At 59.3% G+C, this 18,041-nt stretch overlaps 2 protein-coding genes across 2 annotated transcripts in view; one reads left to right on the top strand and one right to left on the bottom strand.

Moving 5' to 3' along the window:
* CDH23 (cadherin related 23) overlaps nucleotides 1-9,907 on the top strand; it is a 124,647-nt gene extending 114,740 nt beyond the window's left edge. The window contains exons 47-69 of the mRNA XM_032191119.1: nucleotides 17-475; nucleotides 1,339-1,455; nucleotides 1,788-2,012; nucleotides 2,389-2,558; nucleotides 2,816-2,953; nucleotides 3,104-3,223; nucleotides 3,603-3,780; nucleotides 4,363-4,574; nucleotides 5,142-5,336; nucleotides 5,698-5,808; nucleotides 5,998-6,127; nucleotides 6,294-6,557; nucleotides 6,674-6,835; nucleotides 7,100-7,356; nucleotides 7,637-7,734; nucleotides 7,812-7,932; nucleotides 8,071-8,150; nucleotides 8,238-8,278; nucleotides 8,446-8,506; nucleotides 8,678-8,807; nucleotides 8,897-9,019; nucleotides 9,207-9,320; nucleotides 9,584-9,907. Of these exons, the coding sequence (XP_032047010.1) occupies nucleotides 17-475; nucleotides 1,339-1,455; nucleotides 1,788-2,012; nucleotides 2,389-2,558; nucleotides 2,816-2,953; nucleotides 3,104-3,223; nucleotides 3,603-3,780; nucleotides 4,363-4,574; nucleotides 5,142-5,336; nucleotides 5,698-5,808; nucleotides 5,998-6,127; nucleotides 6,294-6,557; nucleotides 6,674-6,835; nucleotides 7,100-7,356; nucleotides 7,637-7,734; nucleotides 7,812-7,932; nucleotides 8,071-8,150; nucleotides 8,238-8,278; nucleotides 8,446-8,506; nucleotides 8,678-8,807; nucleotides 8,897-9,019; nucleotides 9,207-9,320; nucleotides 9,584-9,907 (3,830 nt within the window). The remainder of the gene's footprint in view (nucleotides 1-16; nucleotides 476-1,338; nucleotides 1,456-1,787; nucleotides 2,013-2,388; nucleotides 2,559-2,815; nucleotides 2,954-3,103; nucleotides 3,224-3,602; nucleotides 3,781-4,362; nucleotides 4,575-5,141; nucleotides 5,337-5,697; nucleotides 5,809-5,997; nucleotides 6,128-6,293; nucleotides 6,558-6,673; nucleotides 6,836-7,099; nucleotides 7,357-7,636; nucleotides 7,735-7,811; nucleotides 7,933-8,070; nucleotides 8,151-8,237; nucleotides 8,279-8,445; nucleotides 8,507-8,677; nucleotides 8,808-8,896; nucleotides 9,020-9,206; nucleotides 9,321-9,583) is intronic.
* A 2,162-nt stretch (nucleotides 9,908-12,069) lies between these two features.
* Nucleotides 12,070-17,831, bottom strand: LOC116491154 (prosaposin-like). Its single transcript, XM_032190904.1, has 14 exons — nucleotides 17,771-17,831; nucleotides 14,799-14,923; nucleotides 14,507-14,584; nucleotides 14,290-14,415; nucleotides 13,938-14,117; nucleotides 13,710-13,844; nucleotides 13,562-13,618; nucleotides 13,437-13,445; nucleotides 13,218-13,355; nucleotides 13,040-13,117; nucleotides 12,601-12,945; nucleotides 12,425-12,505; nucleotides 12,213-12,308; nucleotides 12,070-12,105 (listed from the first exon to the last, which is right to left on the bottom strand). The coding sequence occupies exons 1-14, from the start codon at nucleotides 17,829-17,831 to the stop codon at nucleotides 12,070-12,072; spliced, it is 1,545 nt and encodes a 514-aa protein (XP_032046795.1).
* Nucleotides 17,832-18,041: the final 210 nt, after the last annotated feature.

Below are 18,041 nucleotides of genomic sequence, written 5' to 3'. Positions count from 1 at the left end.
TGGTGTTTTTTCCCAGGCTTTTCCATCCTCCGCGTGACAGCCACGGACGCGGACAGCGGCCTCAACAAACAGCTGGATTACCGGATCGAAGGCGGGGGCCAGGACAGGTTCCTGATTGAGGCCGCCACTGGGGTGATCCGCGTGGCCAACCTCAGCATCGACCGGGAGGAGCGGGACGCCTACCGGCTGACGGTGGTGGCCGTGGACCAGGGCACACCAGCGCTCTCGGGCACCGCCACCGTCAGCATCATCATCGACGACGTCAACGACTGCCGGCCCGAATTCGTCAACCCCATCCAGACGGTCAGCGTGCCTGAGTCAGCCGCCCCCGGCACCGTGGTGGCCGAGGTGACCGCCATCGACCGGGACCTCCACCCCCGCCTGGAGTACTACCTGCTGGAGATCGTGGCCCGTGACGACACGGACGCGCTGGTGCCCAACCAGCAAGGAACGTTCACGGTGGATTTTAGGACAGGTAGGAGAGCGGGACGGGCAACACGGGCGGTGCGGACCTCTCTCCTTGCTTCTGCTTCTTCTTCTTCTCTACCTGGAGGTAGGTGTCCGAGATGATGCTCACCTCCTGCCTCCCCGCTCTCCTCCTCCTGCTGCCCCGTCTCGCCCTGCCCTCTCTCCCCTCTGCCTCTGGGGTCTTATCTAATCCTTTAGATAATCTGGTCTTCTCTAACCCTTTTCTTTCCTTTTTCCGGCTCTCGGCTCACCAGGTTTGTCTCGGTGTCTGTGCACATTTCTCTCTCTGTGCCATCCGTCACCTCCCTCCATGTCACCCATCACCATCTCAGGAGGGTGGTGGCTGCTCAGCCTTCACAGACCGGACACGGGCACCCTTGCTGTGGGGGACTGGGATGGAGGGACTGGGGTAAGTGGTGCCTGGTGGGCTCTGCCCCAAGGGAAGAAGGACCAGTAGCCTCCCTCTGTGAGTTTTGGAAGCACAGAGCTGGTCTGAAACAGAAAAACTGCCTTGATGGAAAGAACGTGGGAAAAGCCTCCTAAAGATGCCCAGATGCTGTGTGAAGGTGGATGGGGACCATGCAGCAGAAGCTGCTCCCAAACCCCTCTCGTATGCACAAACCAAACCCCAGCCGAGGAGCGTGAGACCCAGGAGGCTGGGCAGAGCGGAGCAGGCAGGAAGGCAGGTGATGGAGAGCACAGGATGGAGGGAAGTCATCTCCTCACATAGCTATCAAATATTTTTCCCTGGTCAGCCTTAGGAGAAGCAGGAGAGCGAGCACAGAGGAGGATTCAGCAGCTGGTGCCGACCGACCTGCCCGGGCCTCAGCAGGGTGCACGACTCTAACCCCAGTCTTTTTGGCTTCCCAGGAGCTGTGAAGATCAAAACCCCTCTCAACAGAGAACTGGTGGCCACGTACGAGGTCACCATCTCTGTCCATGACAATGCCAGCGAAGTCATCGACCGCTCGGTCAGCGTGCCCAACGGTAAGAACGGACCCTTGCTGTGGAGAAGGCCGGGCAGCATGGGGGCACGATGCCTTTCCCAGCCACCAGCACAGCCTCCTGGCCCTTGGCCACCATCCCCAAGCCAGGCACACATGAGAAGATGTGAAGTTGGAGTTGGGGCTCCTCTAGCTCAGTGAATTTTGTCCCAGCTGAATACTGCCATTGCTCTTGGCGCGCCACCTCAGTTTAGTTGGCTTTCCCGGAGCTTCATGCTTGTTTTTTAGGACCCTCCTTTCTTCCATCTTTCCTTCTCTTCTCTGTCTCACTTCTCTCTCTCTTCTCCCTCTTCTCTTCCCCTTTGGCCTCCACAGCCAAGCTGACGGTCAACGTCTTGGACGTCAACGACAACACGCCCCGCTTCCGCCCATTTGGGGTCACATACTTCACCGAGCGCATCCTGGAGGGAGCCACGCGGGGCACCACGCTCATTTCCATCTCAGCCGTGGACCCAGACAAAGGTGCCAACGGGCAGATCACCTACGAGTTGCTGGACCTCTCCCCAGAAGGCTACGCCTGCCTCGAGGACCAGTCGGCAGGTTGGTGGCCTGGGGAGGTGCGAGCCCCGCAAGGCCCGTGAGAGGGATGGGGGAAGAGGTGGGGTGTTTGCAGCCCCTTGGCGCAGCCCCTTAGCACAGCCCCTTTACTAAAAGGACTAAGCCACACTCCACCTATGAGAAATTTGGTCAGGATTTGGCTACAGAGGGCAAAAACTGTCCATCAAGTAGAGGGGGAGCTCCATGAAGGTGTTGTGTCTGTGTTGTGTCTGATTGCCAGCCCTTGGTAGGCGGCCTTGGAGGGTTTCTTTAATTCATTTCTCTGCCTTTATCCCATCGCCATGTCCTGTGTGGAGAGAAGGCCGTCAGGAGGGGACCTGGGGGCAGGTTTCTCATTTCAGGGTCTGCCGTCTTCTAGGGAAGGTTGTGGCCAACAGGACGGTGGACTACGAGGAGGTGCAGTGGCTGAACTTCACCATCCGTGCTTCCGACAATGGCTCCCCCCGCAGATCAGCCGAGATCCCTGTTTACCTCCAGATAGTGGACATCAATGACAACAACCCCGTTTTCAGCCAGCCATCCTACCAGGTGAGCCAGGATCCCTTTTCTGAGTCTTGCGGGTTCTCCGGGGACACCACCACCCCATCTGTGCCTGAACCATCTAAAGAAGATGGTCAGCACGCCGACATGCTGCATGCGAACGCCTTGTTGTGGGCAGGGTCACCAGGCTGAGACCTGCCAGAATGAGCATTGCTTTGGTGGTATTAACTGGCATTAACTCCGTTTTCCTACTAAAGTGGCACAGGGTGCAACAACCAGCTCTCCCTGCTCCCTTTTTTTTGCAGAAAGCTGTCTTTGAGGACGTGCCACTGGGTACAGTCATCCTGAGGGTCAAGGCCACAGATGCGGATTCGGGGCGTTTTGCTCTCATCCAGTACAGCCTGGGGGATGGAGAGGGCAAGTTCGGGATAAATCCCAACACGGTAAGGAGCCAGCTGAAGCTGGAACAGAGCGGGGAAAAAGAGGATGAGATGATCCCACCTTGTGGGACAGCCTTGCTCCTGCACCTCACCTTCTGCTCGAGTAGCAGCTCTGCTGGACCGGACCCACCTGGAGGTCTCTGTGTGCTGCAGGGGGACATCTACATCTTGTCGGCCCTGGACCGGGAGAAGAAGGATCACTACACGCTGACAGCCGTGGCCAGGGACAACCCCGGGGACATCCCCAGTAACCGTCGGGAGAACTCGGTGCAGGTAGGGCCACCACCACTCCTGTGGAGTGCCCTACAAGAAGGTGTTAAACCTTGCTGGTGGGCCCGGGGAGGAATGAGCCAGAAGGGAGAGCAGAAGACCCCAGAAAACAGGGGTGGGGTGGTGAATGAAGGGGGCTGTGCACCAAGCATCCATGGGAGGGGACGGAGCAGGAGGGGCAGGAGAGACCGATGCTATTGTCTGCGAGTGCTCCAGCCAGCTGTGGAGAGAATGGGTGCCCCGGCCACGTCTGTCCCCATTGTTGGAGGCAGGAATTGGGCCAGCAGAGCGAGACGAATAGCAGGAAGGGCACTGCGCCCCGGTGCTGGTCACGGCAGGGGCCCCATCCCCGCGTGACCCAGTGTGCTGGGCTTTGTTGAAGGTGCTGATCACTGTCCTGGACATCAACGACTTCAGGCCCCAGTTCAGCAAGAGACAGTTCAGCACCAGCGTCTATGAGAACGAGCCGTCGGGGACATCAGTAATCACCATGACCGCAACGGACCTGGATGAAGGGGACAACGGCGTGGTGACCTACAGCATCGAGGGCCCTGGAGCAGGTAGGAGCTGCTGGTGGGGAGCTCCTACCCATGGACAGGGCTCGTGCAGGGATGCAGTGAGGAGCTGTAGGGGCCAAGCCACACTTTCGGTGCCTGGTGGCTGGTTAGCATCAAGGCTGTGCATGCTATCCCGGGAACAGCCGCTTTCGGTATTGCTCCACCATTCCCAGTTCCTCGTGGCGTGACGTGTTAAAGCTTTGCCCACCTTCATCCTGCAGCCCGGCCTTGGCTTCCCCCCAGCCATCTTTCCCTGGGTTTTCAGCACACAGAAATGTAACCTATGTGTCCTGGAGCAAACTCACTGCACACCTCAGCCAACAAGGGCTAGAAGGATGCAGGTAGATAGCAAAATAGCATCCCCCAGATGCAGGAACTCAGCACCCAATGATGCTCCAAAATAGCACCCCGAGAGCACCTGCACTCCTTCTTTGGGCAGCCAGCTCTGCTCCATCACCCCATCGCAGGGATTTCCCACCAGCAAGGGGTGTGCTTCACCTGGTAGACTGGTGTCTAATGCATACCGCTCACAGTTTATCTGGTGTCAAGCATCCTGAGCCAAAGATGTGTTTGGTCTGTCCCCAGAGGCCTTCAAGATCAATAAAGACTCCGGGCTCATCACGTCCCGGCGGCGCTTGCAGTCCTATGAGAGGTTCAACCTGACGGTGGTGGCCACGGACAAGGGGCATCCCCCGCTCTGGGGGACCACCATGCTCCACGTGGAGGTCATTGACATTAACGACAACCGCCCCGTCTTCGTCCGCCCACCCAACGGCACCATCCTGCACATCAAGGAGGTACGCACACACACCTGGGGCTCGTGGTGGGCAGGGAGCCGTGGCACACCAAGGTCGTGCCCAGGAGCATGCCTGCTGGTGGCCAAACCCACTCTTTGTCTCCACCAGGGATGAAACAGGACCCTGGTTTAGCACATGGCAAGAAGGTTTGGGTTGTACTTGCTTGTGGTGGGGACTGGAAGGGTCTCCTGGAGCAGGGAGGGCATCTCTGCTGCCAAACATCTCCAGAAGCTAGGCCAGCCTCTGAGCAGAGCCAGAGGGGCATCCTGGGGAACAGAAACCCCAGCAGCAAACAAAATAGGGAAATGGCCGGCTGCTGCATGCCGGGCGTGTTCATAAACATGGGTCAAAACACTGACATTTAAGACGTTTCTCCTTTCCGAGAAGCCGGGCTTGGTTCCAACAAGTCCCTGGAGCTGTGATTGTGCCGAAGGAAATCACAACTCCACGTTTCCCCTTTGGGGCCAAATTTGGGCAGCATGGGCCAAAACCAGGGGGTTTGGATGGGCTATTGTTGCAGGGGGTGGCATGCAGGGCTGGGGCTGAGGGGCTGCCACGTGCCGACAGGAGATCCCTCTGCGGTCCAACGTCTACGAGGTCTACGCCACAGACAAGGACGAGGGCCTCAATGGGGCAGTGCTGTACAACCTGCTGAAAACCGGGGCCGGGAACAAGGACTGGGAGTATTTCAGCATCGACGCCGTCAGCGGGCTGATCCAGACGGCCATGCGGCTGGACCGGGAGAAGCAGGCGGTGTACAACGTGAGCGAGGCAGCAGCACGGCCGCGGGATGGTCCATGGGCTGGGCTGGTGGGATGCAGACCACGCGGCGGGGACGGTGAAAAGCTGGCCCCGTGGTGGAGATGTCACACCACCACCTTAGCAAGGAGCCAGGTGGTTAGCAAGCGCCGGCAGAGGATGCAACGGGGATGTGGTGCGATTGGGAGGTGGGCCACCAGAAGAGTTGCATCCTGGAGGACGTGGTGGGCCAGCTCCTGGTTCAATTCCACAAAAGCCCTCTGCCGCCCAGCCGTCCCCTCTCTGTCCCTGCCTCAGCAATGTCTCCGCACCCTCCTCGCCCCCGTGGCTTTGCCCAGGACGGCGCTTTTGCCTCTCTCCCCAGCTAATCATCGTGGCCAGCGACCAGGGCCAGCCGGCCTATGAGACCATGCAGCCCCTCCAGGTCGCGCTCGATGACATCGATGACAACGAGCCCGTCTTCCTCAGGCCACCCGTAAGGCACCAGGGAGGGCACAGGGGGTTCCGGGCTGGGGACACATGTGGTGGAGCACGTGCCACTGGGCATCACCACGGGGTGCACGATGGCGTTTGTCCACTTCCAGCCTTTCAAAGCCTAAAAAAAAGCCCCCCAAAGTTCACGTGCTGCAGTAACCCTCCCCTCTCTTCTCCCGTGCTCCTGCAGAGGGACAGTCCCCAGTACCAGGCGCTCTCCGTCCCTGAGCACTCACAGCCCGGTACAGTGGTGGGCAATGTCACCGGGGCAGTGGACGCAGATGAGGGCTCCAACGCCATCATCTACTACTTCATAGCAGGTGAGGTGGGGACAGAATGGCACAGCTGGGCGAGGAAGGGAGAGATTGCCGTCCCAAACCTGCACACCCCCTTGCTGAGGGTTTGCCTTGCACCTGGTTGCTGTGCTTTTAAGGGGGTAAATGAGATGCGGAACCAAAAAGTTGGTAACTCACTGTCTACATGCAGCTGGGAACCGGGAGAGCAACTTCCAGCTGAGCCGGGAGGGGAAGCTGCAGGTCCTGCGGGACCTGGACCGCGAGAAGGAGCCCTTCTACTCCCTCATCGTCAAAGCCTCCAGCCAGAGGAACTGGTCCCCGCCCCGGGGCCAGCGCACGGGCAAGGCACAACCCTGGGACCTCAGCACAGACCTGACCCTTCAGGAGGTGCGGATCTTCCTGGATGACATCAATGACCAGTCCCCACAGTTCACCAAGTCGGAGTACACGGCGGGTAAGGGGTGCCTGGGGCCGGTGGGGGGCACCTGGAGCCGGGGATGCTCCGGGACCAGTCCAGCTGGTGGGGGGAGCAGCCCAGCCCCAGGTCTCCGTCCCGTCTCTCTCCCAAAGGGGTTGCCACAGATGCCAAGGTGGGATCGGAGCTGATCCGGGTCGTGGCGGTGGATGCCGACGTGGGCAACAACAGCCTGGTCCTCTACAACATCCTGGGGATCCGCTACATCAAGCAGCACTCCAATGACTCGGAGGAGGTGGCCAACATCTTCAGCATCGGTGAGTAGCCTGCATGCTGCTGAGCATGGGCCAGGGAGGGTCCCATGGCTGAAGATGTCCCCCCCATGGCCATGGTCACCATCAACATGGCCAACAGCTGTTCCTCCATCCTCTTTTATTCACCCATGAGGCAGGCTCTGGCTTTGTGAGAGCTGCTGTAGGTTATCTGCCAAGCCCTGGTTTTCAGGTCCCTTCATAGGGACCTCACATGGGTGGCTCAAAGTGACTGCACTAACCCTGGGCTTGTGGCCATCCTTCCACCAGGAACCCTCGATGGGATCCTGAGAACCTTTGACCTCTTCACGGCCTACAACCCCGGCTACTTCGTGGTGGACATCATGGCTTCGGACCTGGTTGGCCACAACGACACGGCCATCGTGGGGATTTACATCCTGAGGGATGACCAGCGGGTCAAAATCATCATCAACGAGATCCCCGACAAGGTCAGGCAGTTTGAGGAGGAGTTCATCAGCCTGCTCTCCAACATCACGGGCGCCATCGTCAACACAGACGATGTGCAGGTAACCGGCTTCCTTTGAGGGGGAGGTAACCTCACACACTGCTTGGGAGGTCCCTTTGAGGGTGAAATGACAAAACAGAGGCTCCCCCAAGTCGTGAAGGTGAAGGGATCATCCCACCTTCAGCCAACCGGTCAGTGATGGGGCTGCAAGTGTGTCCCTAGCAGCCATGGCCATGCTGGAGACAGGGTTTTCCCCACGTGAATGTGGGTGGTGACACACCTTGGAGCACTCTTGGAGATGGCTCAGGAGGCAAGACCTTGGTCTTGCTGTCTCTCCCCAGTTCCACGTCGACAAGAAAGGCCGGGTGAACTTTGCACAGACAGAGCTGCTGATCCATGTGGTGAACAGGGACACCAACCGCATCTTGGACGTGGAGCGGTACGCCACCCGGCCTGCCACGTGCACGTGGGGAGCCCCTCACGCACCAAGACACCCAACCACCCTCCTCTCCGCAGGGTGATTCAGATGATCGACGAGAACAAGGAGCAGCTGAGGAACCTCTTCAGGAACTACAACGTGCTGGACGTGCAGCCCGCCATCACGGCCCGGGCCCCGGACGACCTCTCGGCCTTGCAGGTGAAGGTCCAGCTGGAGCTGCAGATGGCCACCCCGAGGCCCCGGGGAGCTGCTGGCCCCGAATAACCGCGGTGGGGTGCCCACAGCTGTGTGCTGGATCGGTGCTGGAGGTTGCCGCTAGCCCTCTGTCTCTCCCAGATGGCGATCATCGTGCTGGCCGTGCTGCTCTTCCTGGCCGCCATGCTCTTCATCCTGATGAACTGGTACTACCGCACCGTGTGAGTGGCGCCCTGCGGACCCTCTCCTTCTCCCTTATTCTCCGCCCAAATTTGCCATATTTCCTTTTTTTTTTTTTTTTTTTGCAGGCACAAGAGGAAACTGAAAGCCATCGTGGCTGGCTCCACAGGTGAGCAGCAGCCAGGCTCCGTGCCACCAGCACCCATCCCAGCGTGTCTCTCACACCACCAGAGCCCTTTTGGTCGCTTTTTGGGTTTTTCCCCCACGAAGAAGCACTGCCCCATGCCCACATCCATTTGCTACTCGGCTGGGCAACCTCCACTCTGCCTTTTGCAGGGAACAGAGGCTTCATGGACATCATGGACATGCCCAACACCAACAAGTACTCCTTTGATGGGTGAGTCCTCCCCATCCCTCCACGCCACGGTACGTGGTGGAACGCAGGGGTGCTCCCAAAGGGGACACCCGCCTTTTACAGCCAGGGATGCAGCCTCTACTTGGTGGAGGGACTCAGCTGGGCATTTGGGGCGTGCTGTGAGTGCTGATTGTCACTCCTGTCCCTGGGCAGGGCCAACCCGGTGTGGCTGGACCCCTTCTGCCGCACCATGGAGCTGGCGGCGCAGGCGGAGCGCGAGGACGACCTGCCCGAAAACCTGAGCGAGATCACCGACCTGTGGAACAGCCCGGCCAGGACCCACGTGAGATGGTGGCCCCAACCCCTCTGGCAGGCTCGCTTCTACCCCTGCTGCCCCACACATGTCCCCCACGCTGTGCTCTCCTCCCGCAGGGCACCTTCGGCAGAGAGCCCTCAGCCGCCAAGCCCGAGGACGACCGCTACCTGCGTGCTGCAATCCAGGAGTACGACAACATCGCCAAGCTGGGGCAGATCATGCGGGAGGGACCCATCAAGGTGAGCGGCCCCCACCACCGGGCACCCCTCACCAAGGGGCTGCCCTCGTTTTTTTTCCCCATTCTGGCTTCCAGGTGCCGCACCGGAGGGTGATAGCGCTGCGAGAAACACCAGGATGGGGCTGATTCCCCCTCAAAAAAAGAGCCGTGTCCCTGGTGTAACCCATCCTCTCTCCCCGTTCACCCAGGGCTCTCTCCTGAAGGTGGTCCTGGACGATTACATGCGCTTGAAAAGGCTCTTTGCCCAGCGGATGGTGCATAAGGCCACCGCCAGTCAGGGGGACCGCTCCTCGGTCACGGAGGTAGACGGGGCGTGCGGGGGCATGGGGAGATGCTTGCCGTGCCCTTTGGGATGCAGTGTGTCTTCCCAGCCCCGCAGGCTGTGGCTGCTGGTGACCCCCCCACCCAGCATGGAAAACCGCTCCCCAAAATGAGCAAAACAACATATTTCCAGCTGGGGGAGAGATCACAGCCTCACAGAGGAAGAGGAGGGTCGGGTGCCTCCCGCTGGGCACCTCAGAGGGAAGGTGGGACGCGTGGTGACATCTCCGTGGGCTTTTTGCAGCTCATCCAGAAGGACCTGGAGGAGGAGGAGGAGCGCAGCCCCAGCCAGGGCAGCCTGCGCTTTCGGCACAAGCCGCCGGTGGAGCTGAAGGGTCCCGACGGCATCCACGTGGTGCACGGCAGCACGGGCACGCTGCTGGCCTCCGACCTCAACAGCCTGCCCGAGGACGACCAGAAGGTGCTGGGGCGCTCGCTGGAGACTCTGACCGCCGACTGCGGGGGCTACGGCGACCACAACGCCCGCACCGAGTCGGCCAAGTCCACCCCCCTGCACAAGATGCGGGAGGTGATCATGGAGAGCCCGCTGGAGATCACCGAGCTATGACCAGCGGGGCCCCTCGAGGCCGGCCGGGGGCAGCAGGGGACGAGCACGGAGCTGGGGGACGCAGCGGGGCCGGGGGCACCCCGAGACCGGCACTCGGCCCCCCCAATCCCCTGCGTTTCAGTCCAGCAGCCTTGGAGAGCTTGGCCCCGGGAAAGGGCTCTCAGGACCAGTTCGCTCTTCCTCGCGTCTCATTTACCCATGAAACCATTAAATTTTTTTTAATTTTTCTTATTAAAAAAAAAAAAAAGATTTTTTTTTTTAATTAATACTAATGCTGAGCGAATGCAACGAATCCAAGCGTTACGAGGCTGGACGGGGGCGAAGGAGCAGCGTGGCCTCGAGGCTTCGGGGAGCCCCGACGAGCTGTCCACCCCCCAAAAAACCACGCTGGGGACCAAAACCCATCGCACCTCGACCGCAGGACCGGGGGGGCTGGGTGAGAGCCCATTACCGTGTGTCGTCACCTTTCCGGCAAGGAAAGACCAAAACCGAAGACATTTCTCCATTTTTGCTGGCTTTACCAAAATGTGTTACGACGTGGAAAAAGAGAGAGAGACTGACAATAGCGGGGGGGCTTCTGGCTGTCGAGTGTTCGTGTGTATCCTTCTTTCCCCTTCCCCTTCTCTCTTGCTTTCGGGTTTGTTCGTTTGGGGTTTGCTTCCCACCGTAACCTTGTGGAGAGTTTTGGGAATGGTCTGTCGCGGGAATCAGAAATACACTCTCTATGGCTTTGGTTAAACTGTCTGTCGTCCTTCCTCCCTGGCCGTGCCTCCGGCAGCAAACACAGACTAAACAGATTAAACACGAGATTAGGTATCTCACGGCCAAGCCGCCTTTTAAAAAGAAATCCCTTTTTTTTTTTTTTTTCTTTTTTTTAAAATTCCTTTAATTCCTCTCTCTCCAGCCATTCTCGCATCCCACGCCGCAGCAGCCCAGTTTTGTGGGAGAACCATTAAATCCCCCTTAAGGAGCATCGCCCCGGGGACAAGGAGGAGGGAGACAAGAGCCGGGCTGATGGGAAGGGTTTATTTGTGGTGCAATGCTCGTGGCCACGCTCGGCACCGGGCACCGCGGGCGTCCCCTTCCCGCGGCGGGGTGGGGACGAGCCAGCATCCCGCCGCCCCTCGCTGCCACGGTTTCGGCACCAGGATCCCCTTCAGGGGTTGCTTGCTGGGAAGGAAACCCCCAAAACTCACTCATTTGTTCAGGGGATGCTTAAAATATCTATCTATCTATATAATATCCAGCTGGCTGTGGCGCTGTGTCCGTGGAGGGGAGGTGATCCTGCGCAGCATCCCACGGCGAGCAGCCCGCAGCTGGGGACACTGCCTTGTGTGTCCTGGAGCAAGGAAACCCCAAATCCCAGCCCTGCAGTCCTGGCTTTGCACCCTTCTGCGGGCTGCGGTGCTCCTGCTGGTCCCGGCAGAGCAGACGTGTCTCATTTTTGTGTGTATGTGCATATATATATATATACACACACCTAGATGTGTATATATATATATATATATATGCATATCTATTATGTATATGTCCCTAATTTAACTCGGCCTCTCTCTTCTCCTTCCCCCTGCACAAATTCATCACGCAGAAGTCATGCAAAGCCAGGCACTGCAGGCAAATCTGTTCCGCTTTGTTTCTTTAACTGGTGACCAGGGGAAAAATAAAACAAAATTCCAAGCAGCCCCAGTTTGAGGAGCCCAGCAAAGGGCTGGGCTTGCCAAAAATCAAATGGGACCCGGGGAGCGAAGGTGCCTAGACTCTCAGCACCAGCGTTTTGGCAGCAGAAACCATCACAGCCCCTGGAGCTGCTCTGGTTTCGGCTGACCTGGGCTTCGGCCTCGGTTCTGGGTGGGATGCGGATGGGGCTAAGCCCAGTTTTTACCCCACGGGTCACAGGAGAGAGGGGACAGTGGGGTGGAGGGATTTTGAAATGAGCCTAAGAGACCTCCCCGCTGAATTCCCAGTCCTAAAACCAAGACGAAATCCCTTAACCTGATTTGAAAATCCAAGCCCCGGGGGTGGAAGAGGAGAAGGCAGAGGGGGCTGGGGCACCCCGGAGACGCCCCATCCCCTGCGGCTGCGGGCGCATCCCAAGGGGGGGGGTCCTGGGTACGTTGGGTGCCGAACCCAAACCGCAGCGAGCCCGGCCGGAGAGGTGGCTCCTAGTCCCATATATGACGCCTGCAGTGCTCGACGGCCTGTGGGGAGAGACGGGGAGGATGGAGGGGGCAGGCAGAGCCCTGGGGAGCTGTAGGGGAGCGGGGGAAGCACAGCGGGTGGCAAGGGGGACGGTGACACCGCTTACATCGCACTCGATGGCAGTGGCCATGCTGGCACACCAGTATCCTGGTCCCCAAGCGCAGGGCTCTGAGCCCAGGGGCGAGTCGCAAGCTCTGATTTTCTGCATGGAAAAAGGGGAAAAAGGCTGAGTGTAGAAAAAGGGCAGGGGACACCGCGGGGGGGGGACAGGTTGCACGCTGTCTGCCCGTCCCACCGCGCTCAGCAGGGCACACTCACGGTGCAGACAAAGTCGGGGTCCATCATCTGCACCAGGAGCCGCACGGCCGCCGGCTCATACTGCACCACCAGCGCCTCGCACTGCAGGAGCGAAGCAGGTTTGGGGTGAGCCCCACAAGAAACAAAAGGAAAAAAGGGGAAAAAAGGAGGTGGTTTGGGGACCCCCTCCAGCTGACCTTGCCGGTGAGCGGCGCGGGCAGCAGCTCGCAGCCCTTCTCCAGCATGTCGCCCAGCTCCGCCAGCGTCTCGTTCTTCAGCAGCTCGTTATCGAAGTAGGTGATGAGGATCTGGCAGACGTTGCAGAAGGAGCCCGTGGCCGGCTCGAGGGCGGCAGCCACCCCGCGGGCAGCCCCCCGGCGCGGGCAGAGGCGCAGCATGGTGCAGACGGCCCGCGGGTCGGTGGCCTCCAGCAGCATGATGACCACCGCCTTGCCGTAGGAGTCCACGAAGTCCTTGCACTGCCCGATGACGCCGTGGGGCAGCATGTAGCACACCTTCTCGATGTCGTTCACCAGCTGCTCCTGTTCGGGGGGTGAGAGAAGGGAGGGTGATGCCGGAGGGACCCCACCGCCACCCTTCTGGCCGCCCCCCAGCCCCACGAAAGCCCCAGCTCGCCTCCGTCATGTTGTTCTCCAGGAGGCTCTCAGCCGCCCTGACGGCGAACTCGCACATCTCACACAGCGGCGTGGCCTCCTGGGGCAGGAGAATAAAAAAAAATATAAAAGGTAACACTCCCCTCACCCAGCCTTTTAGGATTTTAAGGGTGGCCAGGGGTGGGACAAGCCCCACGTACCCCATCAGGGAGCAGCGTGCTGAGGAGCTGGGCCAGCTTCTCGGAGAGCAGTGCATGCATGGATCCCGATGATGAGAGTGCCAAGGAGGATGCCAAGGAGGGGCAGAGCCCCAGCAGGCTGCAGAGCTCCCTCGGGTCCTGGGGAGAGACCCCCCGAATTCGGCAAGTTCAGCCCCCCATCCCCAGCCTCGTCGGGAAGGCAACGGGCATCTCGCTTACCTCAGCCTGCTGGGGGGAGGGAGGCGGCAAATAGAAAGGAAAAATGATCATTAAAAAGTGAATGGCAGCAGTTGCAATGTAAAAGGGGGGGGAGAAGCTGTTCGGAAAGCAGCTCCCTCGCTCACCAGGTGCCGGAGCAGCCAGGCAGCCGTGTCCGCATACTCAGCCAGGTAGCGCTTGCACTGTGCGAGGAGAAGGGGGCACGGTGAGCCCCCGGGGGCTTCACCCCATGCTGAATTCCCCCCCCAAAGCCAGGTGGCTTTGTGACCTTACCCGCTGTGCCAGGACGGGTGCCAGGCCCTCGCACTCCTTCTCGGCACGGGACGCCAGGGAGCGGGCGAAGGCGCCCAGCTCCACCTGCACCGCCGCCACCAGCCGGGCGCAGTCCCCACACAGGTCCCCCGGCTCCTGCGGGATGACAGCGGCACCCCAAAACATCAGAGGGGTAATTAAAAGGGACGGGGCACCGAGGGCAGGGTGTTGGTGGGGCTGGGCAGGTACCTGGGCACGAGGAGTGTCCTGGGGCCGGAGCAGGAGCGGGACGCCGGCGATGAGGGGTATGGAGAGCTGGGCAAAGTCCTGCACGGGGGCTGGCGGTGGCTCCTGAAACTTCAGGGCCCCCTCGGGGCTGCCCCAGGGCTGGCACAGCTTGATGGTGCCACACACCACCTTCGGGTCCGACTGCAGGACAGGGGCGGTCAGGTCTGAGCCATCACACCCTACATCCACCCATCGCTTCTGTCCCCATCCCTTTTGCCCCAGTGTGAGCTCCAGCCCCCTGGGGGCCGTAGGACCCCTCCTTTGCTCCCCAAACCATGCCCTTTAAGGGGTTCCCCCCGCCCTGGGCTGTTACCAGCACTTGCTTGCCCAGCTGCACCAGGATGAGGATGCCGGTGTCCACCATCTTCTTGCACTTGACTGACCAGTCCTGGAAGGGCAGGTACTGGCATTTCTTATCCAAAAAGAGCCTCAGCTTTTCCTAGGGGACAAAGGGAAAGCTCAGGGCTGGGCTGGCCCCGCAGGGATGTGGGGGGGACACCGGTCTGTGCCCCCTGCCCTTGATGACCCACCTCGGTGCGGTTGTCCTGCAGGATCTTCCCCACCGTGGAGACCACCACCTGGCACAGGTGGCACGGGATCCCTTTCTGCTGAGGTAGGGGACACGTCAGGATGCTGCTGTGGCACCCAGACCCCCTGCATCCTCCCCACATCCCACCCTTGTGGCGTTTTGCAGGAAAGAAACCTTGCCCACCAGCCCCCGCAGGCTGCCCTGCCCAGCTTTGGGGCCAGAAAAGGCAGGATTTGTCCACCAGAGCCCCCATTTTGGGGCAGAGCGACCCTTCCCCTCCAAATTGCTTTTACCCCCAGGTCTCGGTCCCAGACGGCGAGCCGGCACAGCTCCAGCACCCCACACTTGGCCGCCGTCCCCACATCACGGCACCACTCCTCCGGCCGCTCGCCGCACTCGGGGAGGGGGCTGGCCCCGGCTGGGGGGGGGGGGGAGATAAAGAGGGGGGCATCAGCACCCATGGGGGCATCAGCACCCACTGGGGGGGCACCATCCCGACCCCACACCAGCTCCCCATCCTGCCCCGGGTCTGCCCACAGGCGAGGACAGATGCTGCTCACCCCTCCCACCCTGATTCACCTCGGCTTTCGCAACAGCATCTTTTATTCTTTTTATTTATTTATTTAGCTGTTCTTTTTGTTTATTTATTTATTTTTTACCCCCACCACCTGCTGCTGGCTGGCAAAGCTCCCCCAGCCCCAACCCCGTCGCTTTCTCCTTTTGCAGCATCTCGCGTTAACCCTGATAGGGACAGGCGCACCCACGTGCCGTGACGGCTTCAGCCCATTTAAAAGCACGGCAAGCTTGGGGCACCCCCTGCCTAGGCAGCTGAACACACTGGGAAGGAAAAAATAAAATAAAAAATAAAAAAATTAAAAAAACACTAATAAATCTTGCAAAATAAATAATCCGGGGGTGCCAGCGTCGCTCACTCCATCCAGGCATGGTGCAACACCGCTTGATAAGCGCCTACCAGCAGCGCCGGCGTTTTAATTGCCACCTCTGCGTGTCAGGATTAATTTTCTCGGGCACCATGGGGCAAGATCCATCCCTGCCAGGGGTTGCAGCCACCAGCGCGGGGCCGAGGAAGCTGCTGCAAAAGCGCTGGCGCAGCTCGGCAGCACTGGGTGCGTTCAGCCCCTGTTGCCCCACCGGCCCCGGGGCAGGGTGAGCCCCGCTGCTTCCCGTCCCACACACCTAGATGTGTGCGAGATGCCGCATCAGCTGAGATATATATATATGGCATGCTTTTTTTTTTTTTTTTTTTTTTTAAGTGTGGTGTTAGCAGCAGGAGGAACAGGAATGGCAAGTCAGATGGGAGTTCAGGGGCAGCAACGACAGAAAAAAATGGAAGGGAAGAAGGAGGATGACTTGCAACATGTTTCTGATCATATAAACATAATATATAAAACATATAAAATATATAATATATAAAATATATATTATATAAAATAGAAAACATATAACATATAAAATATATAACATATATAATATAATAAATGTATTAATGTATAATATATATAAACACATATATATGATAAGATATAGGTCTAGGTGAAAAATGAGCACTGAAGCTTTTTCTCATCCAAACCTCTGCCTATTTTCTTTTTTCTAAGCCAATTCTTCCTCCCAAGCCTGCTTTGACCGAGGAAACCCACAAAAGCACGAGGTTTGGTGCCAGGAAGCCGTGGTGCCCCGCTCCCTGGCGGCACCCCACTGCCTGCACACCACAGCCCGGCCACGGGGAGCAGCTCAGGGCTGCCCCGAATCGCTTCCCACCCCTCGTATCCTCCCAGCAGGACGGGTGCCCGAGAGCATCCCGGCTTTAATTGGCTTCAGCTCGCCCTCTCATCCCACGAGCTCGCCGGTAATTGCGGAAGGGGTTGCACGCGCCACCCAAAGGCTGCCCCAAAGCACCAAGGGCACGGATGAGGCTGGCCCTGCCCGAAACACGGACATAGCCACAACCCTGCCTGACCCACGGACGTGGCCACAACCCTGCCACACAGCCCCTGTGAGGGGACAGTCCCCTGAGTGCCTCTGGAGGACGCACAAGGATGGGGAGACGTGGCTGAAGCACACCGAGGCCTAGCTCTGCTCGAGCTGAAGCTGTGGAAAAAATCGCACTAAAACGACACAAATAAAGGGTGGCCCAAGGGAAAGCGTGGCCATGGGGGCTCTGCGATGCTGTGGGGGCTGTCCCAGCACCTGAGAACAGGGCACGAGGTGAGGAGCCGAGGCAGGAGCCCCGGCCAAGCCGGCCGAGCCTGGGGAACCGGTTGTGGTGCCAAGCCGGGGGCGGCGCGTGGGCCCCGCCGCCCCAGTTCCCGGCCCTCGCGCTCCGCCACACACCCAAAACCCCCCCTTTTCCCCCTAAACCCATGCCAGGACCCCCTCCGGGGGGAGGAATTGGGGTTAAGGCTGCCAGGGGAAAAGCCTGGAGCAAGTGGGACGGGAGGATTTGGCGAGGATGGCTGAGGGAGAGCCGGCACAGCAGGCTCCGTGCACCCTCCCAGCACAGGGAGCAGATGAATTTTCCTGGTTTTCCTGGTGCTGGTTGGGGTGCTCCTGCTGTCAGCTCATCCACCGGCACCAGGAGAGGGGCTCTTCCCTCTAAAAGGCTGCCCCTGCCCTTTTTTTCAAAGCTCAGTGAATTTCCCTTGGGAAGAGGTGGCGGCTCCCCATGGATCACGGGGCGGAAAGCTCCGGCTCCTGGGAGGGCTGTGCCTGGGGGATTTGCTTGCTTACACCCAAAGAGGGCCCCCTGCTCCCCCTAGCCCTAAGGGACGGCTTTGGGTGGCATTTTGGTTCCTCCACGGCACAAGCACCACAACAGCTGCTCCCACAGCACACGTACACAGCCAGGTCTGAAGCCAGGACAGGCAACAAGGCAGCCCTGCTGCCTCCCCACCTCCTCCTCCCCTTCCCACCCCATTTCCTCCACATCCCTCACGCCCCGACAGAAAGCCAGCTCTGTCCTACTCATGTTGTCCACAGGAGGAAGGGGACAAACTCCTTTTTGGCCTTAAAGTCACCTTCAAAGGCAAGAACAGGCAATTCTGCACGGACATGTTAAAGCACAACCTGCTGGAGAGTGCTTCAGCTCTCTGGCATAACCCCAATGAGGGACAAGGAAGTATTTGGAGTTTAAACCCTCCTGGCCTTTCAAAAGCAGGCAGACATGTCCAAGAGAGAATTTAGGATAGCTTAGGGGTCCAGAGGCATTTTCTGGGCTCAGAGTCCTACCCGCAAGGCCTGAGCTTACCTCGGTAGGAGCCCAGGCACACGGCCAGGACCAGCACCCAGCCACTCCATCTGCTCTCCATGCTGTCCCCGAGTGAGTCCTGTGGCCGGTTCCTCCCCGTACTTCTCCCAGACTGAGGAATCTTGGATCAGTTGGGAGAAGTAGTGAGAACAGACACCTACGCAGGGCAATTACCACACCCCTCTCCTTATGCCTTGATTATAAAATCATCACCAGCATGCAAGGGGAGGGAGGGACGGGAGCCAGGCAGGTATTCCCAGGAGGTCAGAAC

Source organism: Aythya fuligula, chromosome 7 (assembly GCF_009819795.1).
Source record: "Aythya fuligula isolate bAytFul2 chromosome 7, bAytFul2.pri, whole genome shotgun sequence".
Taxonomy (NCBI): domain Eukaryota; kingdom Metazoa; phylum Chordata; class Aves; order Anseriformes; family Anatidae; genus Aythya; species Aythya fuligula.
Note: the sequence above shows the minus strand (reverse complement) of the source record. Positions and strands in the feature narration are given on the sequence as shown.